Source organism: Manacus candei, unplaced genomic scaffold (genome assembly GCF_025592945.1).
Source record: "Manacus candei isolate 608988 ecotype Guabito, Panama unplaced genomic scaffold, ASM2559294v1 h1tg000476l, whole genome shotgun sequence".
NCBI classification, from domain to species: domain Eukaryota; kingdom Metazoa; phylum Chordata; class Aves; order Passeriformes; family Pipridae; genus Manacus; species Manacus candei.
Window position 1 is genome coordinate 1 of NW_026138524.1, and position 20,558 is coordinate 20,558.

At 62.6% G+C, this 20,558-nt stretch overlaps 1 protein-coding gene and 1 long non-coding RNA gene across 3 annotated transcripts; one reads left to right on the plus strand and one right to left on the minus strand.

Annotated features, from left to right (window-relative positions):
- Positions 1-843: 843 nt before the first annotated feature.
- LOC127465735 (keratin, type II cytoskeletal 8-like) lies at positions 844-17,153 on the minus strand. Its single transcript, XM_051776265.1, is given in 15 exon segments — positions 844-1,034; positions 1,036-1,130; positions 1,235-1,290; positions 3,603-3,682; positions 3,684-3,707; positions 3,709-3,756; positions 3,758-3,847; positions 6,198-6,323; positions 9,680-9,844; positions 10,935-11,030; positions 12,261-12,321; positions 13,620-13,828; positions 16,024-16,414; positions 16,447-16,470; positions 16,537-17,153. Coding segments are annotated over 13 exon segments (1,476 nt in total). The 5' UTR covers positions 16,351-16,414; positions 16,447-16,470; positions 16,537-17,153; the 3' UTR covers positions 844-935.
- Positions 17,154-19,141: 1,988 nt separating this feature from the next.
- Positions 19,142-20,346, plus strand: LOC127465734 (uncharacterized). Of its 2 annotated transcripts, none has more exons than XR_007902377.1 (4): positions 19,142-19,342; positions 19,478-19,527; positions 19,579-20,013; positions 20,238-20,346. It is a non-coding gene; the product is annotated as an uncharacterized LOC127465734 (long non-coding RNA). The 2 variants fall into 2 exon arrangements; XR_007902378.1 differs by lacking the exon at positions 19,478-19,527 and adding an exon at positions 19,559-19,578 and having other exon boundaries at positions 19,142-19,321; positions 19,609-20,013.
- Positions 20,347-20,558: the final 212 nt, after the last annotated feature.

Below are 20,558 nucleotides of genomic sequence, written 5' to 3' on the forward strand. Positions count from 1 at the left end.
GGGGGACCCCCCCCGGGAAGGGCAGGGGGGGCTCCGGGGGGGGCTCAGTTGGCCTGGACATGGAGGGACCCCCCCCCAGGACCCCCCCAGGACACGGACAGGACCCCCTCGCTCCCATGGCGGGGGGGACACACCCCCAGAAAAGGGGAGGGGGCTCAGGTGGCCAGGACTTGGACGCCCCCGGACCCCCCCCAGGACCCCCCGAGGACCCCCCCAGACCCCCCCCCAGGACCCCCCCAAGGACCCCCCAGGCCATGGACGGGACCCCCCAGGAAAGGGGGGCTCAGTTGGTGTGGACGAGGGGGGGGGGACACCCCAGGAAGGAAAGGGGGGGCTCTGGGGGGGCTCAGGATAGAAAGGGGGGGCTCGGGGGGGGGCTCAGGATGAAAAGGGGGGGCTCGGGGGGGCTCAGCAGGTCGGACATGGAGGGGATACCAAGGGGGGGCTCCGGGGGGGCTCAGGAAGGAAAGGGGGGGCTCCGGGGGGGGCTCAGCAGGTCCGGACATGGAGGGGACACCAAGGGGGGGTTCCGGGGGGCTCAGGAAGGAAAGGGGGGGCTCCAGGAGGGCTCAGCAGGTCAGGACAGGGGGGACACCCCGGGAAGGAAAAGGGGGGTTCCAGGGGGCTCAGGATGGAAAGGGGGGGGGCTCCGGGGGGGCTCAGGATGGAAAGAGGGGCTCCGGGGGGGGCTCAGCAGGTCGGGACACCCCGAGAAGAGGGGGGGGTTCATGACCCCCCCCCCCCAATGCCCCCCCCGGCAGGGAGGGGAGGCTCAGCTCTCCAGGACATGGGGGGGACACCAAGGGGGGGCTCTGGGGGGGCTCAGGATGGAAAGAGGGGGCTCCGGGGGGGGCTCAGCAGGTCGGGACACCCCGAGAAGAGGGGGGGGCTCATCAGGACCCCCCCGGATGCCCCTCCCGGCAGGGAGGGGGGGCTCAGCTCTCCAGCACGTCGGAGGACTCGGACACGAGTTTCCCGTCGCGGGTCTCGATCTTCTTGATGACGATGGCGCGGGATTTGGGGGGGGGTCCCGCCCTCGGGGGGCGGGGGGGGGCCCGAGTACCCCGTGCTGACAAAGCCCCCCCCGAAACCCCCCCCGAAACCGCCCCCGAAACCCCCCCCGAAGGCGCCTGTGGGGGAGAGGGAGCAGCGTCAAAGGGGGAGGGGGGGGCACCAAAATTGGGGAGGGGGAGGGGGGGGATGTGCCGGGACCCCCCCCCCCAAAAAAACTCACCCGGGTACCCCGAGGGTTTGGGGTGGATGCTCAGGGTCTGCACGGCCGCCTCCAGCCTGGGGGGACCCCAAAACGGGGGCGGTGAGGGGGGGGGTGGGGGGGATTTTGGGGGATTTGGGGGGCTTGGGGGGCTTTTGGGGGGATTTGGGGGATTTGAGGGGGATCTGAGGGGGATTTGGGGGGATTTGAGGGGGATTTGGGGGCGAGGGGACCCCAAAAACAGGGTCAGTGAGAGGGGTGGGATTTGGAGGGGGTTTGGGGGGGTCTGGGGGGAATTTGAGGGACATTTGGGGGGGATTTGGGGGGATTTGAGGGGGATTTGGGGGGCGAGGAGACCCCAAAAACAGGGTCAGTGGGGGGGGAATTGGAGGGGTTTTGGGGGAATTTGAGGGGCATTTGGGGGGGATTTGGGGGGAATTTGAGGGGGATTTGAGGGGGAATTTGGGGGGGAATTGGGGAGATTTGAGGAGAAATTGGGGGGAATTTGAGGGGGATTTGGAGGGAATTTTAGGGAGGATTTGAGGGGGATTTGAGGGGGGATTTGAGAGGGATTTGAGGGGAAATTGGGGAGAATTTGAGGGGATTTGGGGGAATTTGAAGGGGATTTGAGGGAGATTTGAGGGAAATTGGTGGGGAATTTGAGGGGGATCTGGAGGTGATTTTAGGGCGTTTTGGGGGATTCGAGGGGAATTTGGGGGGGGATTTGGGGGGAATTTGAGGGGTTTTTGAAGGGGGATTTGAGGGGGATTTGGGAGGGGGGGCCACAAAAACAAGGTCAGTGAGGGGAGATTTAGGGGGGTGAGGAGGGCCCCAAAAACAGGGTCGGGGGAGGGATTTGGAGGTCTTTCAGATCTGGGGTGTAGGATTTGGGTTTTAGGGCGTGTGATTTGGGATCCAGATCACAGGATTGAGGATCTGGGGTACATGACTTGGGATCTGGGGTGTAGGATTTGGGATCTGGGGTGTGTGATTTGGGATCTGAGGTGTAGGATTTGGGTTCTAGGGCATGTGATTTGGGATCCAGGATGTAGGATTTGGATCCAGATCACAGCACTGAGGATCTGGGGTACATGACTTGGGATCTGGGGTGTCGGATTTGGGATCTGGGGTGTGTGATTTCAGATCTGAGGTGTAGGATTTGGGATCCAGACCACAGGATTTGGGATCCGGGGGTGTAGGATTTGGGTTCGCAGAGCATGTGATTTGGGATCCAGGGTGTGTGATTTGGGATCTGGGCTGTAGGATTTGGGCTCCAGGGTGTGTGATTTGGATCTGGGCTGTAGGATTTGGGATCCAGGGCATGTGATTTGGGATCTGGGGTGTAGGATTTGGGATGTGGGGTGTGTGATTTCAGATCTGAGGTGTACGATTTGGGCTCTGGGCTGTAGGATTTGGGATCTGGGCTGTAGGATTTGGGATTCAGGGTGTGTAGGATTTGGGATCTGGGGGGTAGGATTTGGGATCTGGGGTGTGGATTTGGGCTCCAGGGTGTGTGATTTGGGATCTGGAGTGTAGGATCTGGGATCCAGGGCATGTGATTTGGGATCCAGGGGTGTGCTGTGGGATCTGGGTTGTAGGATCTGGGATCCAGGGCATGTGATTGGGATCTGGGGTTTAGGATTTGGGATCTGGGTGTAGGATCTGGGATCCAGGGCATGTGATTTGGAATCTGGGGTTTAGGATTTGGATCTGGGGTGTAGGATCTGGGATCCAGGGCATGTGATTTGGGATCTGGGCTGTAGGGTTTGGGCTCTGGGCTGTAGGATTTGGGCTCTGGGCTGTAGGGTTTGGGCTCTGGGGTGTAGGTTTGGGCTCTGGGTGTAGGATTTGGGATCTGGGCTGTAGGATTTGGGCTCTGGGGTGTAGGATTTGGGCTCTGGGCTGTAGGATTTGGGCTCCAGGGGTGTGCTGTGGGATCTGGGCTGTAGGATTTGGGCTCTGGGCTGTAGGGTTTGGGCTCTGGGCTGTAGGGTTTGGGCTCTGGGGTGTGTGATTTCAGATCTGAGGTGTAGGATTTGGGCTCTGGGCTGTAGGATTTGGGCTCTGGGCTGTAGGGTTTGGGCTCTGGGGTGTAGGGTTTGGGCTCTGGGGTGTAGGATTTGGGATCTGGGCTGTAGGATTTGGGCTCTGGGGTGTAGGGAATTGGGCTCTGGGCTGTAGGATTTGGGCTCCAGGGGTGTGCTGTGGATCTGGGCTGTAGGATTTGGCTCTGGGCTGTAGGGTTTGGGCTCTGGGCTGTAGGGTTTGGGCTCTGGGGTGTGTGATTTCAGATCTGAGGTGTAGGATTTGGGCTCTGGGCTGTAGGATTTGGGCTCTGGGCTGTAGGGTTTGGGCTCTGGGCCGTTGGGCTCTGGTGTTCTGCCCCCACCTGCTCTCCTCCCCCTCCAGCAGCTTCCTGTAGGTCGCGATCTCGATGTCCAGGGCCAGCTTGACGTTCATGAGCTCCTGGGTACTCGCGGAGCTGCCGGGCCAGGGTCCTGCTTGGCCTGTTGCAGGGCCCCCTCGAGCCCCCCCAGCTTGGCCCCGGGCGTCCTTCAGCGCCAGCTCCCCGCGCTCCTCCGCCTCGGCCACGGCCGCCTCCAGCCCCCGAGCGCTGCCGGGGGGGGGACACTGCTGGCACCGGGGCACGGGATCCCAGAGTGCCAGGATCCAGGATCACCAGGATCCCCAGTGTTCCAGGATCCCCAGAGTGCCAGTGTCCCCAGGATCACCAGGATCCCCAGTGTTCTGGGATCCCCAGAGTGCCAACATCACCGGATCACCAGGATCCCCAGAGTGCCAGTGTCACCAGGATCCCCCCATGTTCCAGGATCCCCAGAGTGCCAGGATCCCCGGATCCCCCATGTTACAGGATCCCAGAGTGCCAGCAGCACCAGGATCACCAGGATCCCCAGAGTGCCAGTGTCACCAGGATCCCCCGTGTTCCAGGATCCCAGAGTGCCAGGATCCCAGGATCCCCCAGTGTTCCTGGATCCCCCAGTGTTCCAGGATCCACAGAGTGCCAGTAGCACCAGGATCCCAGGATCCCCCAGTGTTCCAGGATCCACAGAGTCCCAGGATCCCCTGGAGTCCCAAAATCGGCAGGATCCCCGGATTCCCAGTGTCCCAGGATCCCCAGAGTCCCAAAATCACCATGATCCTGGGATCCCCAGAATCCCAACATCCCCTGAGTCCCGGGATCCCCAGAGTCCCAACATCACCAATATCCCAGGATCCCTCAGATTCCAGCATCACCAGTGTCCCAGGATCCCCAGAGTCCCAGGATTCCAATGCTCCAGGATCCCCAGAGTCCCAGCATCACCAGGATCCAGGATCACCAGGATCCCAGGATCCCCCAGTGTTCCAGGATCCCCCAGTGTTCCAGGATCCCCACAGTGCCAACATCACCAGGATCCCCCGTGTTACAGGATCCACAGAGTGCCAACATCACCAGGATCCCCCATGTCCTGGGATCCCCAGAGTCCCAAACCCACCAGTGTCCTGGGATCCCCAGTGTCCTGGAATCTCCAGAGTCCCAACATCCCCAGCGTCCCAGGATCCCCCATGTCCCAAAATCACCAGGATCCCAGGATTCTCAGTGTCCTGGGATCCCCAGTGTCCCAAGATCCTCAGAGTCCCGGGATCTCCAGAGTCCCAACATCACCAGGATCCCGGGATCCCCAGAGTCCCAGGATCCCCCATGTCCCAAAATCACCAGTGTCCCAACATCCCCGGAGTCCCAGGATCTCCAGAGTCCCAACATCCCCAGTGTCCCAGTATCGCCGTGTCCCAGGATCCCCAGGGTCTCAGTATCACCAGTATCCCAGTAGCCCCAGCATCCCTCCATCCCCCATGTCCCAGTATTACCACTATCCCAGGATCCCATATCCCGGGATCCCCAGAGTCCCAGCATCACCAGGATCCCAGGATCCCCCATGTCCCAGTATCTCCAGTATCCCAGGATCCCGTGTCCCAACATCCCCCATGTCCCAGTATCTCCAGTGTCCCAGTATCCCCCATGTCCCAACATCCCCCATGTCCCAGTATCCCCAGTGTCCCAGTATCCCCCATGTCCCAGTATCTCCAGTATCCCAGTATCCCCCAAATCCAGGGCACCCCAAAATCCACGGCACCTCAAAATCCAGCACACCCCCCCAAATCCCAGTCTCCCCCTGATCCCAGTCTGCCCCAGATCCCAGTCTCCCCCTGATCCCAGTCTCCCTCAAATCCCAGTCTCCCCCTGATCCCATTTTCCCCCAAATCCCAGTCTCCCCCTGATCCCAGGCTCCCTCAAATCCCAGTCTCCCCCAAACCCCAGTCTCCCCTGATCCCATTTTCCCCAAATCCCAGTCTCCCCCAAATCCCAGTCTCCCCCAGATCCCAGTCTGCCCCAGATCCCAGTCTCCCCCTGATCCCAGTCTCCCCTAAGTCCCAGTCTCCCCCAAATCCCAGTCTGCCCCAAATCCCAGTCTCCCCCAAATCCCAGTCTCCCCCAGATCCCAGGGGGGCTCCCCCAGATCCCAGGAGTCTCCCCCAAATCCCAGTCTCGCCCAGATCCCAGGGGTCTCCCCAGATCCCAGGGGTCTCCCCCAGATCCCAGTCTCCCCAAATCCCAGTCTCCCCAAATCCCAGTCTCCCCAAATCCCAGCCTGCCCCAGATCCCAGGAGTCTCCCCCAGATCCCAGGGGTCTCCCCCAGATCCCAGGAGTCTCCCCCAGATCCCAGGGGTCTCCCCCAGATCCCATCCTGCCCCGATCCCAGGGGTCTCCCCCAGATCCCAGGGGTCTCCCCCAGATCCCAGCCTGCCCAGATCCCAGGGGTCTCCCCCAGATCCCAGGGGTCTCCCCCAGATCCCAGGGGTCTCCCCCAGATCCCAGCCTGCCCAGATCCCAGGGGTCTCCCCCAGATCCCAGGGGTCTCCCCCAGATCCCAGGAGTCTCCCCCTGATCCCAGCCTGCCCTGATCCCAGGGGTCTCCCCCAGACCTGGTTCTTGAGGGCGTCGATCTCGGCCTGGCCCCGCTGGATCCTGCGGCTCAGCTCCTGGATGTGGCTCCGCGTGTTGCGCAGGTCGTCCCCCTGCTTCCCGGCCGTCAGCTTCAGCTCCTCGTACTGGGGGGACAGGGGGGTGGGCATGGGGATGGGGGGGTCCCCCAAATCCAACAGCACCCAAAAACTGGGAGGGGAGAGCCGGGATGGGGCTGAACACGGAGGGATGGGCCAGGGTGGGATGTGAGGGGTCGGGTTGGGATGGAGGGGATCCAGTTGGGATGTGGGGGGTCTGGTTGGGATGTGGGGGGTCTGGTTGGGATGTGGGGGGGTCTGGTTGGGATGTGGGGGGTCTGGTAGGGTTTGGAGCCCAGATGGAGATGAGAGGATCCCCCTCTTCCATCAGCACCCCAAAAATTGGGAGGGGAGAGCCGGGATGGGGCTGAACACGGAGGGATGGGCCAGGGCGGGATGGGATGGGTTCGGTTGGGATGGGGGGGTTGCAGTTGGGATGGGGGGGGTCTGGTTGGGATGTGGGGGGTCTGGTTGGGATATGGGGGGTCTGGTAGGGTTTGGAACCCAAAGGGAGATGGGGAGACCCCCCCCTTTTCCACCAGCACCCCAAAAATTGGGAGGGGAGAGCCGGGATGGGGCTGAACACGGAGGGATGGGCCAGGGTGGGATGGGATGGGTTCGGTTGGGATGGGGGGGTTGCAGTTGGGATGGGGGGGGTCTGGTTGGGATGTGGGGGGTCTGGTTGGGATATGGGGGGTCTGGTAGGGTTTGGAACTCAAAGGGAGATGGGGAGACCCCCCCCTTTTCCACCAGCACCCCAAAAATTGGGAGGGGAGAGCCGGGATGGGGCTGAACACGGAGGGATGGGCCAGGGCGGGATGGGATGGGTCCGGTTGGGATGGGGGGGATCCAGTTGGGATGTGGGGGGTCTGGTTGGGATGGGGGGGATCCAGTTGGGATGTGGGGGGTCTGGTAGGGTTTGGAACCCAGAGGGAGATGGGGAGACCCCCTCTTTTCTGTCAGCATTCCAAAAATTGGGAGGGAAGAGCCGGGATGTGGCCAAGTCAATGGAGATGATCCAAGTGGGATGTGGGGGCTCCAGTTGGGATGTGGGGGGTCTGGTAGGGTTTGGAGCTCAGATGGAGATGAGGGGACCCCCCTTTTCCACCAACACCCCAAAAATTGGGAGGGAAGAGCCAGGATGGGGCTGAACATGGAGGGAGGGTCCAGTGTGGGATGGAATGGGTCTGGTTGGGATGTGGGGGGTCCAGCTGGGATGTGGGGGGTCTGGTTGGAATGGGGGGGTCTGGTTGGGATGTGGGGGGGTCTGGTTGGGTCTGGAACCCAGATGGAGATGGGGAGAGCTCCCTTTTCCACCAACACCCCAAAAATTGGGAGGGAAGAGCCGGGATGTGGCCAAGTCAACGGAGATGATCCAAGTGGGATGTGGGGGGTGCAGCTGGGATGTGGGGATCCAGCTGGGATGGGGGGTATCCAGCTGGGTTTGGAGTCAGGACCCCGGAGGGATGGGGACTGGGGGTTCCCCTTTTTCCACCAGTTCCCCAAAATTTGGGAAGACAGAGCCTGGGATGTGCCTGAACCAGGAATGGGGGGAGCCCTCCCTGTCCCCCCACAGCCCAGGACTGGGCCAGGAGGGACCCCCTGGGCTGGGATGGGACCCCCGGGGATGGGATGGGACCCCCAGGGCTGGGATGGGACTCCCCTGGGAGGGGATGGGACCCCCCTGGGGTTGGGATGAGACCCCTTGGGATGGGATGGGGTGGGACCCCCCAGGGCTGAGATGGGACACCTTGAGGTTGGGATGGGACCCCCCAGGGCTGGGATGGGACCCCCAGGGCTGGGATGGGAACCCCAGGGCTGGGATGGGAACCCCAGGGATGAGATGGGACCTCTGGGGTTAGGATGGGACTCCCCTGGGTTGGGATGGGATTCCCAGGGCTGGGATGGGAGCCCCCAGGGTTGGGATGGGACCCCCCACAGGGGTGGGATGGGATGGAAACCCCCTGGGTTGGGATGAGACTCCCTGGGATGGGATGGGTCACCCAGGGCTGGGATGGGACTCCCTGGGATGGGATGGGTCACCCAGGGCTGGGATGGGACCCCCAGGGCTGGGATGGGACCCCTTGGGGCTGGGATGGGAACCCTTGGGGTTGGGGTGGGACCCTCCCAGGGCTGGGAACCCTCCAGGGCTGGGATGAGGTGGCTCCAGCTCCAGGCAGGTTTGGAGCCGGAATTTCTCCCCTGCGGAGGCTCCGGGGCAGGGAGGGGGAGGAGGAGGAGGAGGAGGAGCAGGAGGAAGGATTTGGGGCAGGGAGGGGGAGGAGGAGGAGCAGGAGGAAGGATTTGGGGCAGGGAGGAGCAGGAGGAAGTTTCAGGGAGCAGGAAGGAGGAGGAGGAGGAGGATGGGACAGGGAGGAGGAAGGTTTAGGGCAGGGGGGAGGAGGAGGAGGAGGAGGAGGAAGGGTTGGGAGCAAGGAGTAGGACTGGGGAGGGAAGGAGGATGATTTGGAGCAGGGAGGAGGAGGAAGAGAGGGCAGGGAGGAGGAAGGTTCAGGGCAGGGAGGAGGAGGAAGGATTAGGTAGGAGGGAAGAGGAGGAAGAAGGCGCAGGGAGGAGGAGGAGGAGGAGGAAGGCTCAGGGAGCAGTGGGGAGGAGGAAGAAGGGGCAGGGAGGAGGGGAATGATGAAGGCTTGGGAACATGGAGGAGGAGAAGGACGGGACATGGAGGAGGATGAAGGCTGGGGGGGCAGGAAAGAGGAGGAGGAGGAGGGGACAGGGGGAAGGAGGATGAAGGCTTGGGGGGGCAGGAAAGAGGAGGAAGATGAAGGCTTGGGGGGCAGGAAGGAGGAGGAGGATGAAGGCTCAGGGAGCAGGGAGGAGGAGGAAGATGAAGGCTTGGGGGGGCAGGAAAGAGGAGGAGGAGAAGGACGAGGAGGACAGGGAGGAAGAGGAGGGGGAAGAAAAAGAGAAGGGGGAGGAAGCAGAAGAGGCTGAGGAGGAAGATAAAGATGAGGAGGATGAGGAGGAGGATGAGGAAGATGAAGAGGAGGAGGAGGAGGAAGATGAGGATGAGGAGGATGAGGAGGAGGAGGAGGAGGAGGATGAGGGGGAGGAAGATGAGCAGGAGGAGGAGGAGAAGGATGAGGAGGATGAGGATGAGGATAAGGAAGATGAGCAGGATGAGGATGAGGATGAGGATGAGGAGGATGAGGAGGATGAGAAGAAGGATGAGCAGGATGAGGATGAGCAGGATGAGGATGAGGAGGATGAGAAGGATGAGCAGGATGAGGATGAGCAGGATGAGGAGGATGAGGAGGAGGAAGATGAGGATGAGGAGGATGAGAAGAAGGATGAGCAGGATGAGCAGGATGAGGAGGATGAGGAGGATGAGGAGGATGAGGAGGATGCCGAGGAAGGCGGGGGGTCCCGGGAGGGTCTCTGACCTTGCCCTGGTAGAGCCCCTCGGCCTCGGCGCGGCTGCGCCCGGCGATGTCCTCGAACTGCGCCCGCACCTCGGCCAGGACCCCCCCCATGTCCAGGCGCCGGGAATTGTCCATGGACAGAACCACGGACGTGTCCGAGCTCTGGGAACGGAGCTCCTGCAGCTCCTGGGGGATGCACGGGATGGGGACACCCCAAATACAGACACCCCAAATACAGGAACACCCCAAATACAGGGACACCCCAAATAGAGGGACCCCAAATACAGGGACCCCAAATACAGGGACACCCCAAATACAGGGACAGACCCCAAATACAGGGACACCCCAAACATGGGGACACCCCAATACAGGGACCCCAAATACAGGGAACCCAAATACAGGAACACCCCAAATACATGGACACCCCAAATACAGGGACCCCAAATACAGGGGGACCCCAAATGCAGGGATCCCAAATCCAGAGACAGTCCTAAATAAAGGGACTCTCCTGCCCCTGCCCCGCCCCCAAATCCAGGGAACCCCCAAATCCTGGACCTCTCAAAATCCAAGGCACTCCCAAATCCAGGGATACCCCAAAACCCAGGAATATCCCCCAACCCCAATCCCGATCCCAACCCCAACCCCAATCCCAATCCCACCCCAACCCCAACCCCAACCCCAATCCCAACCCCAATGCCAACCCCAATCCCAACCCCAACCCCGACCCCAACCCCAATCCCAACCCCAACTCCGATCCCAATCCCACCCCAACCCCGATCCCAACCCCAATCCCAACCCCAATGCAAACCCCAACCCCCATCCCAACCCCAACCCCGATCCCAATCCCACCCCAATCCCAACCCCAACTCCGATCCCAACCCCAATCCCAACCCCAACCCCAATCCTGATCCCAACCCCAATCCCAATCCCACCCCAACCCCAACCCCAATCCTGATCCCAATCCCAACCCCAATCCCGCCCCAACCCCAATCCCACCCCAACTCCAATCCCACCCCAATCCCACCCCAATCCTGATCCCAATCCCAACCCCACCCCCAACCCCAATCGTGATCCCAACCCCAACCCCAATCCCAACCCCAATCCCAATCCCACCCCAATCCCGCCCCAACCCCAACCCCAATCGTGATCCCAACCCCAATCCCACCCCAACCCCAATCCCAATCCCACCCCAATCCCAATCCCAATCTCACCCCAATCCCACCCCAGTCCCAATCCCACCCCAATCCCCCCGACCCCGACCCCGCTCCGGTCCCACCTCCTGGTAGAGCTGCCGCAGGAAGTTGATCTCGTCCGTCAGACTCTCCAGGCGCGACTCCAGCTCCACCTTGGCCATGTAGGCCTCGTCCACGTCCTGGGGGACACCCCGGTCACCCCCCGGCCCCAACACCCCCCCGGGACCCCCCCAGGGCCAGGGACACCCCCAGGGGGGCACAGACCCCAATACAGGGACAGACCCCAATACACGGAGAGACCCCAAATACGGGGACAGACCCCAAATACAGGGACACCCCAATACAGGGACAGACCCCAAATACGGGGACAGACCCCAAATATGGGGACAGACCCCAAATACAGGGACAGACCCCAAATACGGGGACAGACCCCAAATATGGGGACAGACCCCAAATACAGGGACAGACCCCAAATACGGGGACACCCCAATACAGGGACAGACCCCAAATACGGGGACAGACCCCAAATACAGGGACAGACCCCAATACACGGAGAGACCCCAAATACGGGGACAGACCCCAAATATGGGGAAAGAGCTCAAATACAGGGACAGACCCCAATACAGGGACAGACCCCAAATACGGGGACAGACCCCAAATATGGGGAAAGAGCTCAAATACAGGGACAGACCCCAAATACAGGGACAGACCCCAATACAGGGACAGACCCCAAATACGGGGACAGACCCCAAATATGGGGAAAGAGCTCAAATACAGGGACAGACCCCAAATACGGGGACAGACCCCAAATATGGGGACAGACCCCAAATACAGGGACAGACCCCAAATACGGGGACAGACCCCAAATACAGGGACAGACCCCAAATACAGGGACAGATCCCAAATATGGGGACAGACCCCAAATACAGGGACAGACCCCAAATATGGTGACACCCCAATACAGGGAGAGACCCCAATACAGGGAGAGACCCCAATACAAGGAGAGACCCCAATACAGGGACCCCAAATACGGGGACAGATCCCAAACCAGGGGGTCTCAAATCCTGGGATCCACAAATACAGGGAACCTCAAATGCAGGGCTCCCCCAAATAGAGGCCCAACCCCAAACACAGGAATCACAAATACAGGGCCCCCTAATAGAGGGACAGACCCCAAATACAGGGATCACAAATACAGAGACCCCAAATAGAGGGACAGACCCCAAATACAGGGACCCCAAATAGAGGGACCCCCCAAATCCAGGGTATTCCCAAATCCAGAGCGTCCTCAAATCCAGGGCACTGCCCAACTCAGGGACACCCTCAAATCCAGGGACACGCCCCAAATCCACAACCCCCCAAATCTGGGACCCCCCCAGGGCCGGGACCCCCCCCGTGTCCCCCCAAACCTTCTTGAGCAGCACGAACTCGTTCTCCTTCTCCGTGCGGTGATTGATCTCGTCCTCGTACCTGCGACGGGGACAGGGGGACATTGGGGACATTGGGGACATTGGGGGGACATTGGGGGGACATTGGGGACATTGGGGGGACATTGGGGACATTGGGGACACTGGGGACATGGAGACATTGGGGGGACATTGGGGACATTGGGGACATTGGGGGGACATTGGGGGCATTGGGGACATTGGGGACATTGGGGGGACATTGGGGGACACTGGGGACATTGGAGGACATTGGGGGACATTGGGGGGACATTGGAGGACATTGGGGGACATTGGGGACATTGGGGACATTGGGAGACATTGGGGACATTGGGGGACATTGGGGACATTGGGGACATTGGGGGGACATTGGGGGCATTGGGGACATTGGAGGACATTGGGGGACATTGGGGGACATTGGGGACATTGGGGGACATTGGGGGACATTGGGGGGACACTGGGGACATTGGAGGACATTGGAGGACATTGGAGGACATTGGGGACATTGGGGACATGGAGGGGACTGTGGGGACATTGGGGGACATTGGGGGGACATTGGGGACATTGGGGACATTGGGGGACATTGGGGGGACATTGGGGGACACTGGGGACATTGGAGGACATTGGGGGACATTGGGGACATTGGGGGACATTGGGGGACATTGGGGGGACATTGGGGACATTGGAGGACATTGGGGGGACATTGGGGACATTGGGGGACATTGGGGACAGTGAGCTGGCTCTGAGCCAGGGATGGGGACACACAGGGACAGGAGGACGTGGGACATGGAAACGGGGGGACATGGGGGGACATCTGGGGACCCTCGGGGACACTGACTTGGCCCTGAACCCCTCGAGGAGCCCCCGGGCGTGGCCTGGGCGGGGTCAGCAGTGGGTGTGGCCCTGGGGGGGACACGGGAGGGACACGGGGGGATATGGGGGGATATGGGGGGACACGGGGGATTATGGGGGGACACCTGGGGACCCCTGGGGACACTCGGGGACACTGACTTGGCCTGGAACTCGCCGACCAGCCCCCTGGGCGGGGTCAAAAGTGGGTGCGGCCTCGGGGGGGGACACGGGGGGGACACGGGGGGATATAAGGGGACACGGGGGATTATGGGGCACACTTGGGGACCCTCGGGGCCACTGACTCGGCCTTGAAGGAGGAGACCCCTCGAGGAATCCCCGGGGGTGGCCTGGGTGGGGTCAGAAGTGGGTGCGGCCCCAGGGAGGGACACGGGGGGGACACGGGGGGGACACGGGGGGATATGAGGGGACACGGGGGATTATGGGGCACACTTGGGGACCCTCGGGGCCACTGACTTGGCCTTGAACTCGTCGACCAGCCCCCGGACGTGGCCGAGCTCCGCCCGCAGCCGCTGCCGCTCCTGGCCCAGCCCCTCGAGCTGCCGCCGCAGGGTCCCCGCGTAGCCCTCCAGGAGCCCCCCCAGCCCGCTCTGGGGGGGCGGCTGCGCCCGCAGGAGCCCCCACTTGGTCTCCAGCAGCTTGTTCTGCTGCTCCAGGAACCGCACCTGGGGGGAAAGGGGGGGGTCAGGACCCCAAAATCACCCCACACACCCCCAAAACCCACCCGGGGCAAAGGGGGGGGGTCACGACCCCAAAACCACCCCCAACACACCCACAAATCACACCCGGGGGGAAAGGGGGTGTCAAGACCCCAAAATCACCCCACACACCCCCAAAACTCACCCGGGGCAAAGGGGGGGGTCAGGACCCCAAAAACACCCCACATACCCCCAAAACCGACCCGGGGCAAAGGGAGGGGTCAGGACCCCAAAAACACCCCAAAATCACCCCCAACACACCCACAAATCACACCCGGAGGGAAGGGGGGGTCAGGACCCCAAAATCATCCCAAAATCATCCCCAAAACCGACCTGGGGCAAAGGGGGGGGGGGGTCAGGACCCCAAAACCACCCCAAAATCACACCCAAATCACACCTGGGGGTGGAGGGGGGGGGGGTCAGGACCCCAAAATCACCCCAAAACCACCCCCAACACACCCACAAATCACACCTGGGGAGAAAGGGGGGGTCAGGACCCCAAAATCACCCCATATACCCCAAAATCACCTTAAAATCACCCCCACTTTCCCAATCACACCTGGGGAGAAAAGGGGGTCGGGGCAACCCCCCCAGCCCAAAACCACCTCCCACCTCTCAAAATTACCCCAAAATCACCCCCCAGCCCCAAATCACACCCGGGGGCAGAAGGGGGGGGTGTCAAGAACGCCCCCAGCACCCCAAAATCACCCCCCACCCCCCTAAATTCCCCCCGGGAAGGGGAATGGGGCGGGGCTGGAGGGGGAACGTGGAGGGGAAAGGGTGGGGCACGGGGGACATTTGGGGTCCTGGGGGCAAAGTTTGGGGTTCCAGGGGTGAGTTTGGGGTCCTGGGGGCAAGTTTGGGGTCCTGGGGACTTGTTTGGGGTCCTGAGGGCAAGTTTGGGGTCCCAGGGGCACATTTGGGGTCCTGGGGGCAAGTTTGGGGTCTGGCTGTCCTCAGGAAGGTCAGGAGGGGGTTGGTCCTTGAGGGGGGTCAGGGTGTCCCCAAGGGGGTCCAGGAGGTTCCCAAAGGGTCCCAAAGGTCCCCAAGGGGGTCACAGGGGGTCTCCAAGAGGGTCCAGGAGGTGCCCAAAGGGTCCCAAAGGTCCCCAAGGGGGGTCAGAAGGTCCCTTAGGGGGTCTCAACATCCTCAGAGGTCCTGGAGGTCCCTGAGGGGCTCCAAAGGTCCCCAAGGGGGTCTCAGTGTCCCCAAGGGGGTCTCAATGTCCCCAAGGGGGTCCCAATGTCCCCAGGGGGGTCTCAGAGGTTCTGGGAGGTTCCCGAGGGTTTCGGGAGGTCCCAGAGGAGCTCAGAGGGTCCCTCAGGGGGGTCTCAATGTCCCCAAGGGTCCAGGAGGTCCTGGAGGGTCTCAGAAGGTCTCTGAGGGTCTCAGGAGGTCCCCAAGGGGATTACAATGTCCCCAAGGGTCCAGGATGTCCCTGGGGGGGCTCAGGAGGTCCCTGGAAGGGTCTCAATGTCCCAAAATGGCTCAGGAGGTCCCCATGGGTTCTCAGGAGGGTCTCCATGGGGTCTCAATGTCCCCAAAGGGCTCAGAAGGTCTCCAGGGGGCTCAGGAGGTCCCTGGAAGCATCTCAAGGGGTCTCTGGAAGGGTCTCAACGTCCCCAAAGGGCTCAGGAGGTCCCCAAAGGGCTCAGGAGGTCCCCAGGGGTCTCAGGAAATCCCTGGAAGGGTCTCAATGTCCCAAAGGGGTCCAGGATGTCCTTCAGGGGTTCAGGAGGTCCCCAAGAGGGTCTCAATATCCCAAAAGGGCTCAGAGGGTTCCCAACAGGGTCTCAGGGGGTCCCTGGAAAGGTCTCAGGAGGTCCCTGGAAGGGTCTCAATGTCCCCAAAGGGTTCAGAGGGTTCCCAAGAGGGTCCCAACGTCCCCAAAGGGCTCAGAGGGTTCCCAAGAGGGTCTCAGGGGGTCCCTGGAAGGGTCTCAGGGGGTCCCTGGAAGGGTCCCAACATCCCCAAAGGGCTCAGAGGGTTCCCAGTGGGGTCCCAACGTTCCCAAGAGGGTCCCAACATCCCCAAAGGGCTCAGAGGGTCCCCAGTGGGGTCCCACCGTCCCCAAGGGGGTGACGAGGTCCCAGGTGACCCCGGAGGTCCCGGGGTGTTCCCACCCCCCCCGGGTGCCCCCCCGGCCCCCCCCCAGCCCCCACCTTGTCGATGAAGGCGGCGAACTTGTCGTTGAGGGTCTTGATCTGCTCCTTCTCCTCCCGGCGCAGCTCCTGCAGCTCGGGGTCCACCGACACGTCCAGGGGCGTCAGGAGGCTCCTGTTGACGCTGACGGACGTGATCCCCACCCCCGGCCCCCCCGGCACCCCCCCGGCCCCCCGGAAGGCGCCGGGGCCGCGGCGCAGCCCCCCGGAGGGGCCGAAGGCCGAGGCCGAGCTCATCCTCAGCGCGGGACCCGCCGAGAAGGAGCGGGAGGAGAAGGAACGGCCCGGAACGGCCGCGCCGCCCCGGAGAGGGATGGACACGGACATGGCGGGGGAACGGCCGAAAAGGGGTCGGGAGGGTGTCCGGGAGGTGGGAAAAGGGGTCGGGAAGGTTCCAGGAGGTGGGATAAAGGGGTCAGGAAGGTGTCCGGGAGGTGGGATAAAGGGGTCGGGAAGGTTCCAGGAGGTGGGAAAAGGGGGTCGGGGAGGGTGTCCGGGAGGTGGGATAAAGAGGGTTGGAGGAGACTGGGAGGAGGTTGGGAAGAGAATGGGGGGAGGTTGGAAGTTGGGGAAGGTTGGAAGTTTGGGAGGAGGTCGGGAGAGGTTGGGAAGAGGATGGAGAAGGTTGGAAGAGGTTGGGAAGAGGATGGAGGGAAGGCGGGAGGAAGCTCAGAAGAGGGTCGGCGAAGGCTGAGGAGGAGGAGGAGGAGGAGGCTGCAGGGAGGACGGACGGAGGCTGGAGGAGGTTGGATGGAGGTTGGAGAGAGTCCAAAGAGGTCGGAGGAGGATGAGGAGGATGAGGAGGACGGAGAGGCTGGAAGAGACCAGGGGAAGGCTGGAGGAGGTTGGGAAGAGGCTGAGGAGGATGAGGAAGGCTGGAGGAGGTTGGGAGAGGTTGGAGAAGAGGCTGTCAGAGGCAGAGGAGGAGGAGGACGGCTGGGGAGAGCGTGGAGGAAGGCTGGAGAGGGTCTGGAGAGGGTGGAAGAGGCTGAGGAGGCTGAGGAAGGCTGGAGCTGGTCAGGAGAGGCTGGAGGAGGCTGGAGGAGATCCGGAGACGCTGGAGCAGGTCGGGAGAGGCTGGAAGAGGCTGAGGAGGATGAGGAAGGTTGGAGCAGGTCAGGAGAGGCTGGAGCAGGTCAGGAGAGGCTGGAGGAGGATGAGGAGGATGAGGAGGATGAGGAAGGCTGGAGGAGATCCGGAGACGCTGGAGCAGGTCAGGAGAGGGTGGAAGAGGCTGAGGAGGATGAGGAAAGCTGGAGCAGGTCGGAAGAGGCTGGAGGAGCCTGGGAGAGGCTGAGGAGGCAGACGAAGCCGTCGGAGGCAGAGGAGGACGAGGCCGAAGGCCGCGCTCGGGGCGGGGAGGCTGCGGCGGCTCCGGCAGCCCCGGCAGGACTGGCCCGACGGGTCGGGCCGGGCGGGTTTTCCGGGCGGGTTTTTCCCGGGTTGGTTCCCGAGTTTGTCCCGGAGCCGGGGGAGGAGACGCGGGGGGAGGGACCGCGGGTTAACCCCTTCGGGGCGCGGGAGCCGCGGGAGACGCGGGAGCCGCCGGGATCGGGGGCGCGGGAGGAGCGGGATCCACCGGGATCAGCGGGATCCGCCGGGATCGGGGGCGCGGGAGGCGCGGGATCCACCGGGATCACCGGGATCGGGGGGCACGGGGGGGTGCGGGATCCACCGGGATCAGCGGGATCCGCCGGGATCGGGGGCGCGGGGGGCGCGGGATCGGTCGGGATTGGCCGGGATCATCCGGGATCGGGGGCGCGGGGAGGGGGCTCACCCCAAAATGTGGGTCCCGGGTGGGGTCGGGACAGGGCGGAGGGTGGGACCCCCCCCCGTGGGTCCCCGTGGAGTGTCACCAAGCTCTGACCCCCCACCTGGGTCCCAAATCTGGGTCCCCCAAAGCCCTGACCCCCGGCCCTGTCCCTCACCTGGCTCCCCCAGGCTGGGTCCCCAAATGTCACCCGGCCTGGGACCCCCCAATCCTGTCCCCAGTCTGTCCCCAGACCCCTGACCCCAGTCCCTGTCTCCAGTCTGTGTCCCCCAGTCTGTGCCCCGTGACACCGGCCTGGGACCCCAAATCATGTCCCCAACCCGTGTCCCAAACCCCTGAGCCCCAACGTGGCTCCCCAAATCTGTGTCCCCAGCCTGGGACCCCCAAATCATGTCCCCATCCCATGTCCCAAACCCCTGAGCCCCAACGTGGCTCCCCAAATCTGCGTCCCCAGCCTGGGACCCCAAATCATGTCCCCAACCTGTGTCCCCCAACCCCTGACTCCACCCCCGTGTCCCCCAGTCTGGGTCCCCAGTCCACACATCCCCAACCTGGGACCCCAAATTATGTCCCAACCTGTGTCCCCTGAGCCCAGTCCATGTTCCCTCACCTGGGTCTCCCCCAGTCTGTGTACCCAACGTGGGTCCCCCAATCTGTGTCCCCAGCCTGGGACCCCAAATCATGTCCCCATCCCATGTCCCCAACCCCCTGTGCCCCCACCTGGGACTCCAAATCATGTCCCCACAGTGTGTCCCCAACCCCTGATCCCAGTCCATGTTCCCCACCTGGGTCCTCCCAAATCTGTGTCCCCGACCTGGGACCCCAAATCGTGTCCCCATCCCATGTCCCAGACCCCTGTACCCTCAACGTGAGTCCCCAAATCATGTCCCCACAGTGTGTCCCCAACTCCTGACCCCACACCCATGTCCCCCAGTCTGGTCCCCAGCCCCATGTCCCCAACCCGAGACCCCAAATCATGTCCCCAACCCCTGATGCCAGTCCATGTTCCCCACCTGGGTCTCCCCCAATCTGTGTCCCCACCCTGGGACCCCAAATCGTGTCCCCATCCCATGTTCCCCAACCCCCTGTGCCCCACCCTGGGACCCAAATCGTGTCCCCACCCTGGGACCCCCAAATCGTGTCCCCATCCCATGTCCCCAACCCCCTGTGCCCCAACGTGGGACCCCCAAACTTGTGTCCCCTCCCTGGGACCCCAAATCATGTCCACAGGCTGTCCCCCCAAGCCCCACCGAGGGTCCGTCCCCTGCCCCAAACCTCACCCCAAACGGGGGGAAACACCCCCAAAAAAGGCCTAGGATGGGTCCAGGGGAGTTCAGGTGGGTTCAGGTGGGTACAGGTGAGTTCGGGTGGGTGCAGGTGAGTTCAGGAGGGCACAGGTGAGCACAGGTGATTTCAGGTGGTGCCAACAGGTGCTGGTGAGTTCAGGTGGGCACAGGTAAGTTCAGGTGGTTAGAGGTGAGTTCAGGTGGGTGGCAGATGAACACAGGTGTGTACAGGTGTGTACAGGTTGGGCACAGGTGGGTACAGGTGGGTACAGGTGGGGCACAGGTGAGCACAGGTGAACACAGGTGGGTGCAGGTGAACACAGGTGGGCACATGGTGTGTACAGGTGGGGCACAGGTGGGCACAGGTGGGCACAGGTGGAGCACAGGGTGAACACAGGTGGGTGCAGGTGGGCACAGGTGAGCACAGGTGAACACAGGTGGGTACAGGTGAACACAGGTGGGCACAGGTTGTGTACAGGTGGGCACAGGTGGGCACAGGTGGGCACAGGTGAGCACAGGTGAACACAGGTGGGTGCAGGTGGGCACAGGTGAGCACAGGTGAACACAGGTGGGTACAGGTGGGCACAGGTGAGCACAGGTGGGTACAGGTGAACACCAGGTGGGTACAGGTGGGTACAGGTGGGCACAGGTGAGCAGAGGTGGGTGCAGGTGAGTCCAGGTGGTGCCCACAGGTGCCAGGGGGTGCAGGTGAGTTCAGGTGTGTACAGGTGGGTTCAGGTGTGCACAGGTGGGTTCAGGTGGGTTCGGGTGAGCACGGAGTGGGTACAGGTTTGTACAGGTGAGTTCAGGTGTGCACAGGTGAGTTCAGGTGTGCATGGGTGGGTTCAGGTGTGCACAGGTGAGATCAGGTGGTGCACCACAGGTGGGTACAGGTGAGCACAGGTGGGTTCAGGTGAGCACAGGTGAGATCAGGTGGTGCCCACAGGTGCCGGGGGTTGCAGGTGAGTTCAGGTGTGCACAGGTGAGTTCAGGTGTGCACGGGTGGGTTCAGGTGGGTTCAGGTGACGTTCAGGTGTGCACAGGTGGGTTCAGGTGTGCACAGGTGAGCTCAGGTGGTGCCCACAGGTGGGTTCAGGTGAGCACAGGTGGGTTCAGGTTGAGCACAGGTGTGTTCAGGTGAGCACAGGTGAGCTCAGGTGGTGCCCACAGGTGTGTACAGGTGAGCACAGGTGGGTTCAGGTGAGCACAGGTGGGTTCAGGTGGTGCCCACAGGTGTGTACAGGTGAGCACAGGTGTGTTCAGGTGAGCACAGGTGAGCTTCAGGTGGTGCCCACAGGTGGCGATGGCTTGGTTGGCAGCTCCAGTCCGGCCCTGCCCGGCACGGGCACAGTGGGTGCTGGGCACGGGCGGCTCGTGGCACCTGCGGCGGGACCGGGGCTGGAGTCGGGACACGGGATCTGGGATTTGGGATCCGGGATTTGGGATCCAGAGGAATTTGGCTCCGGGTGGGAGGTGCC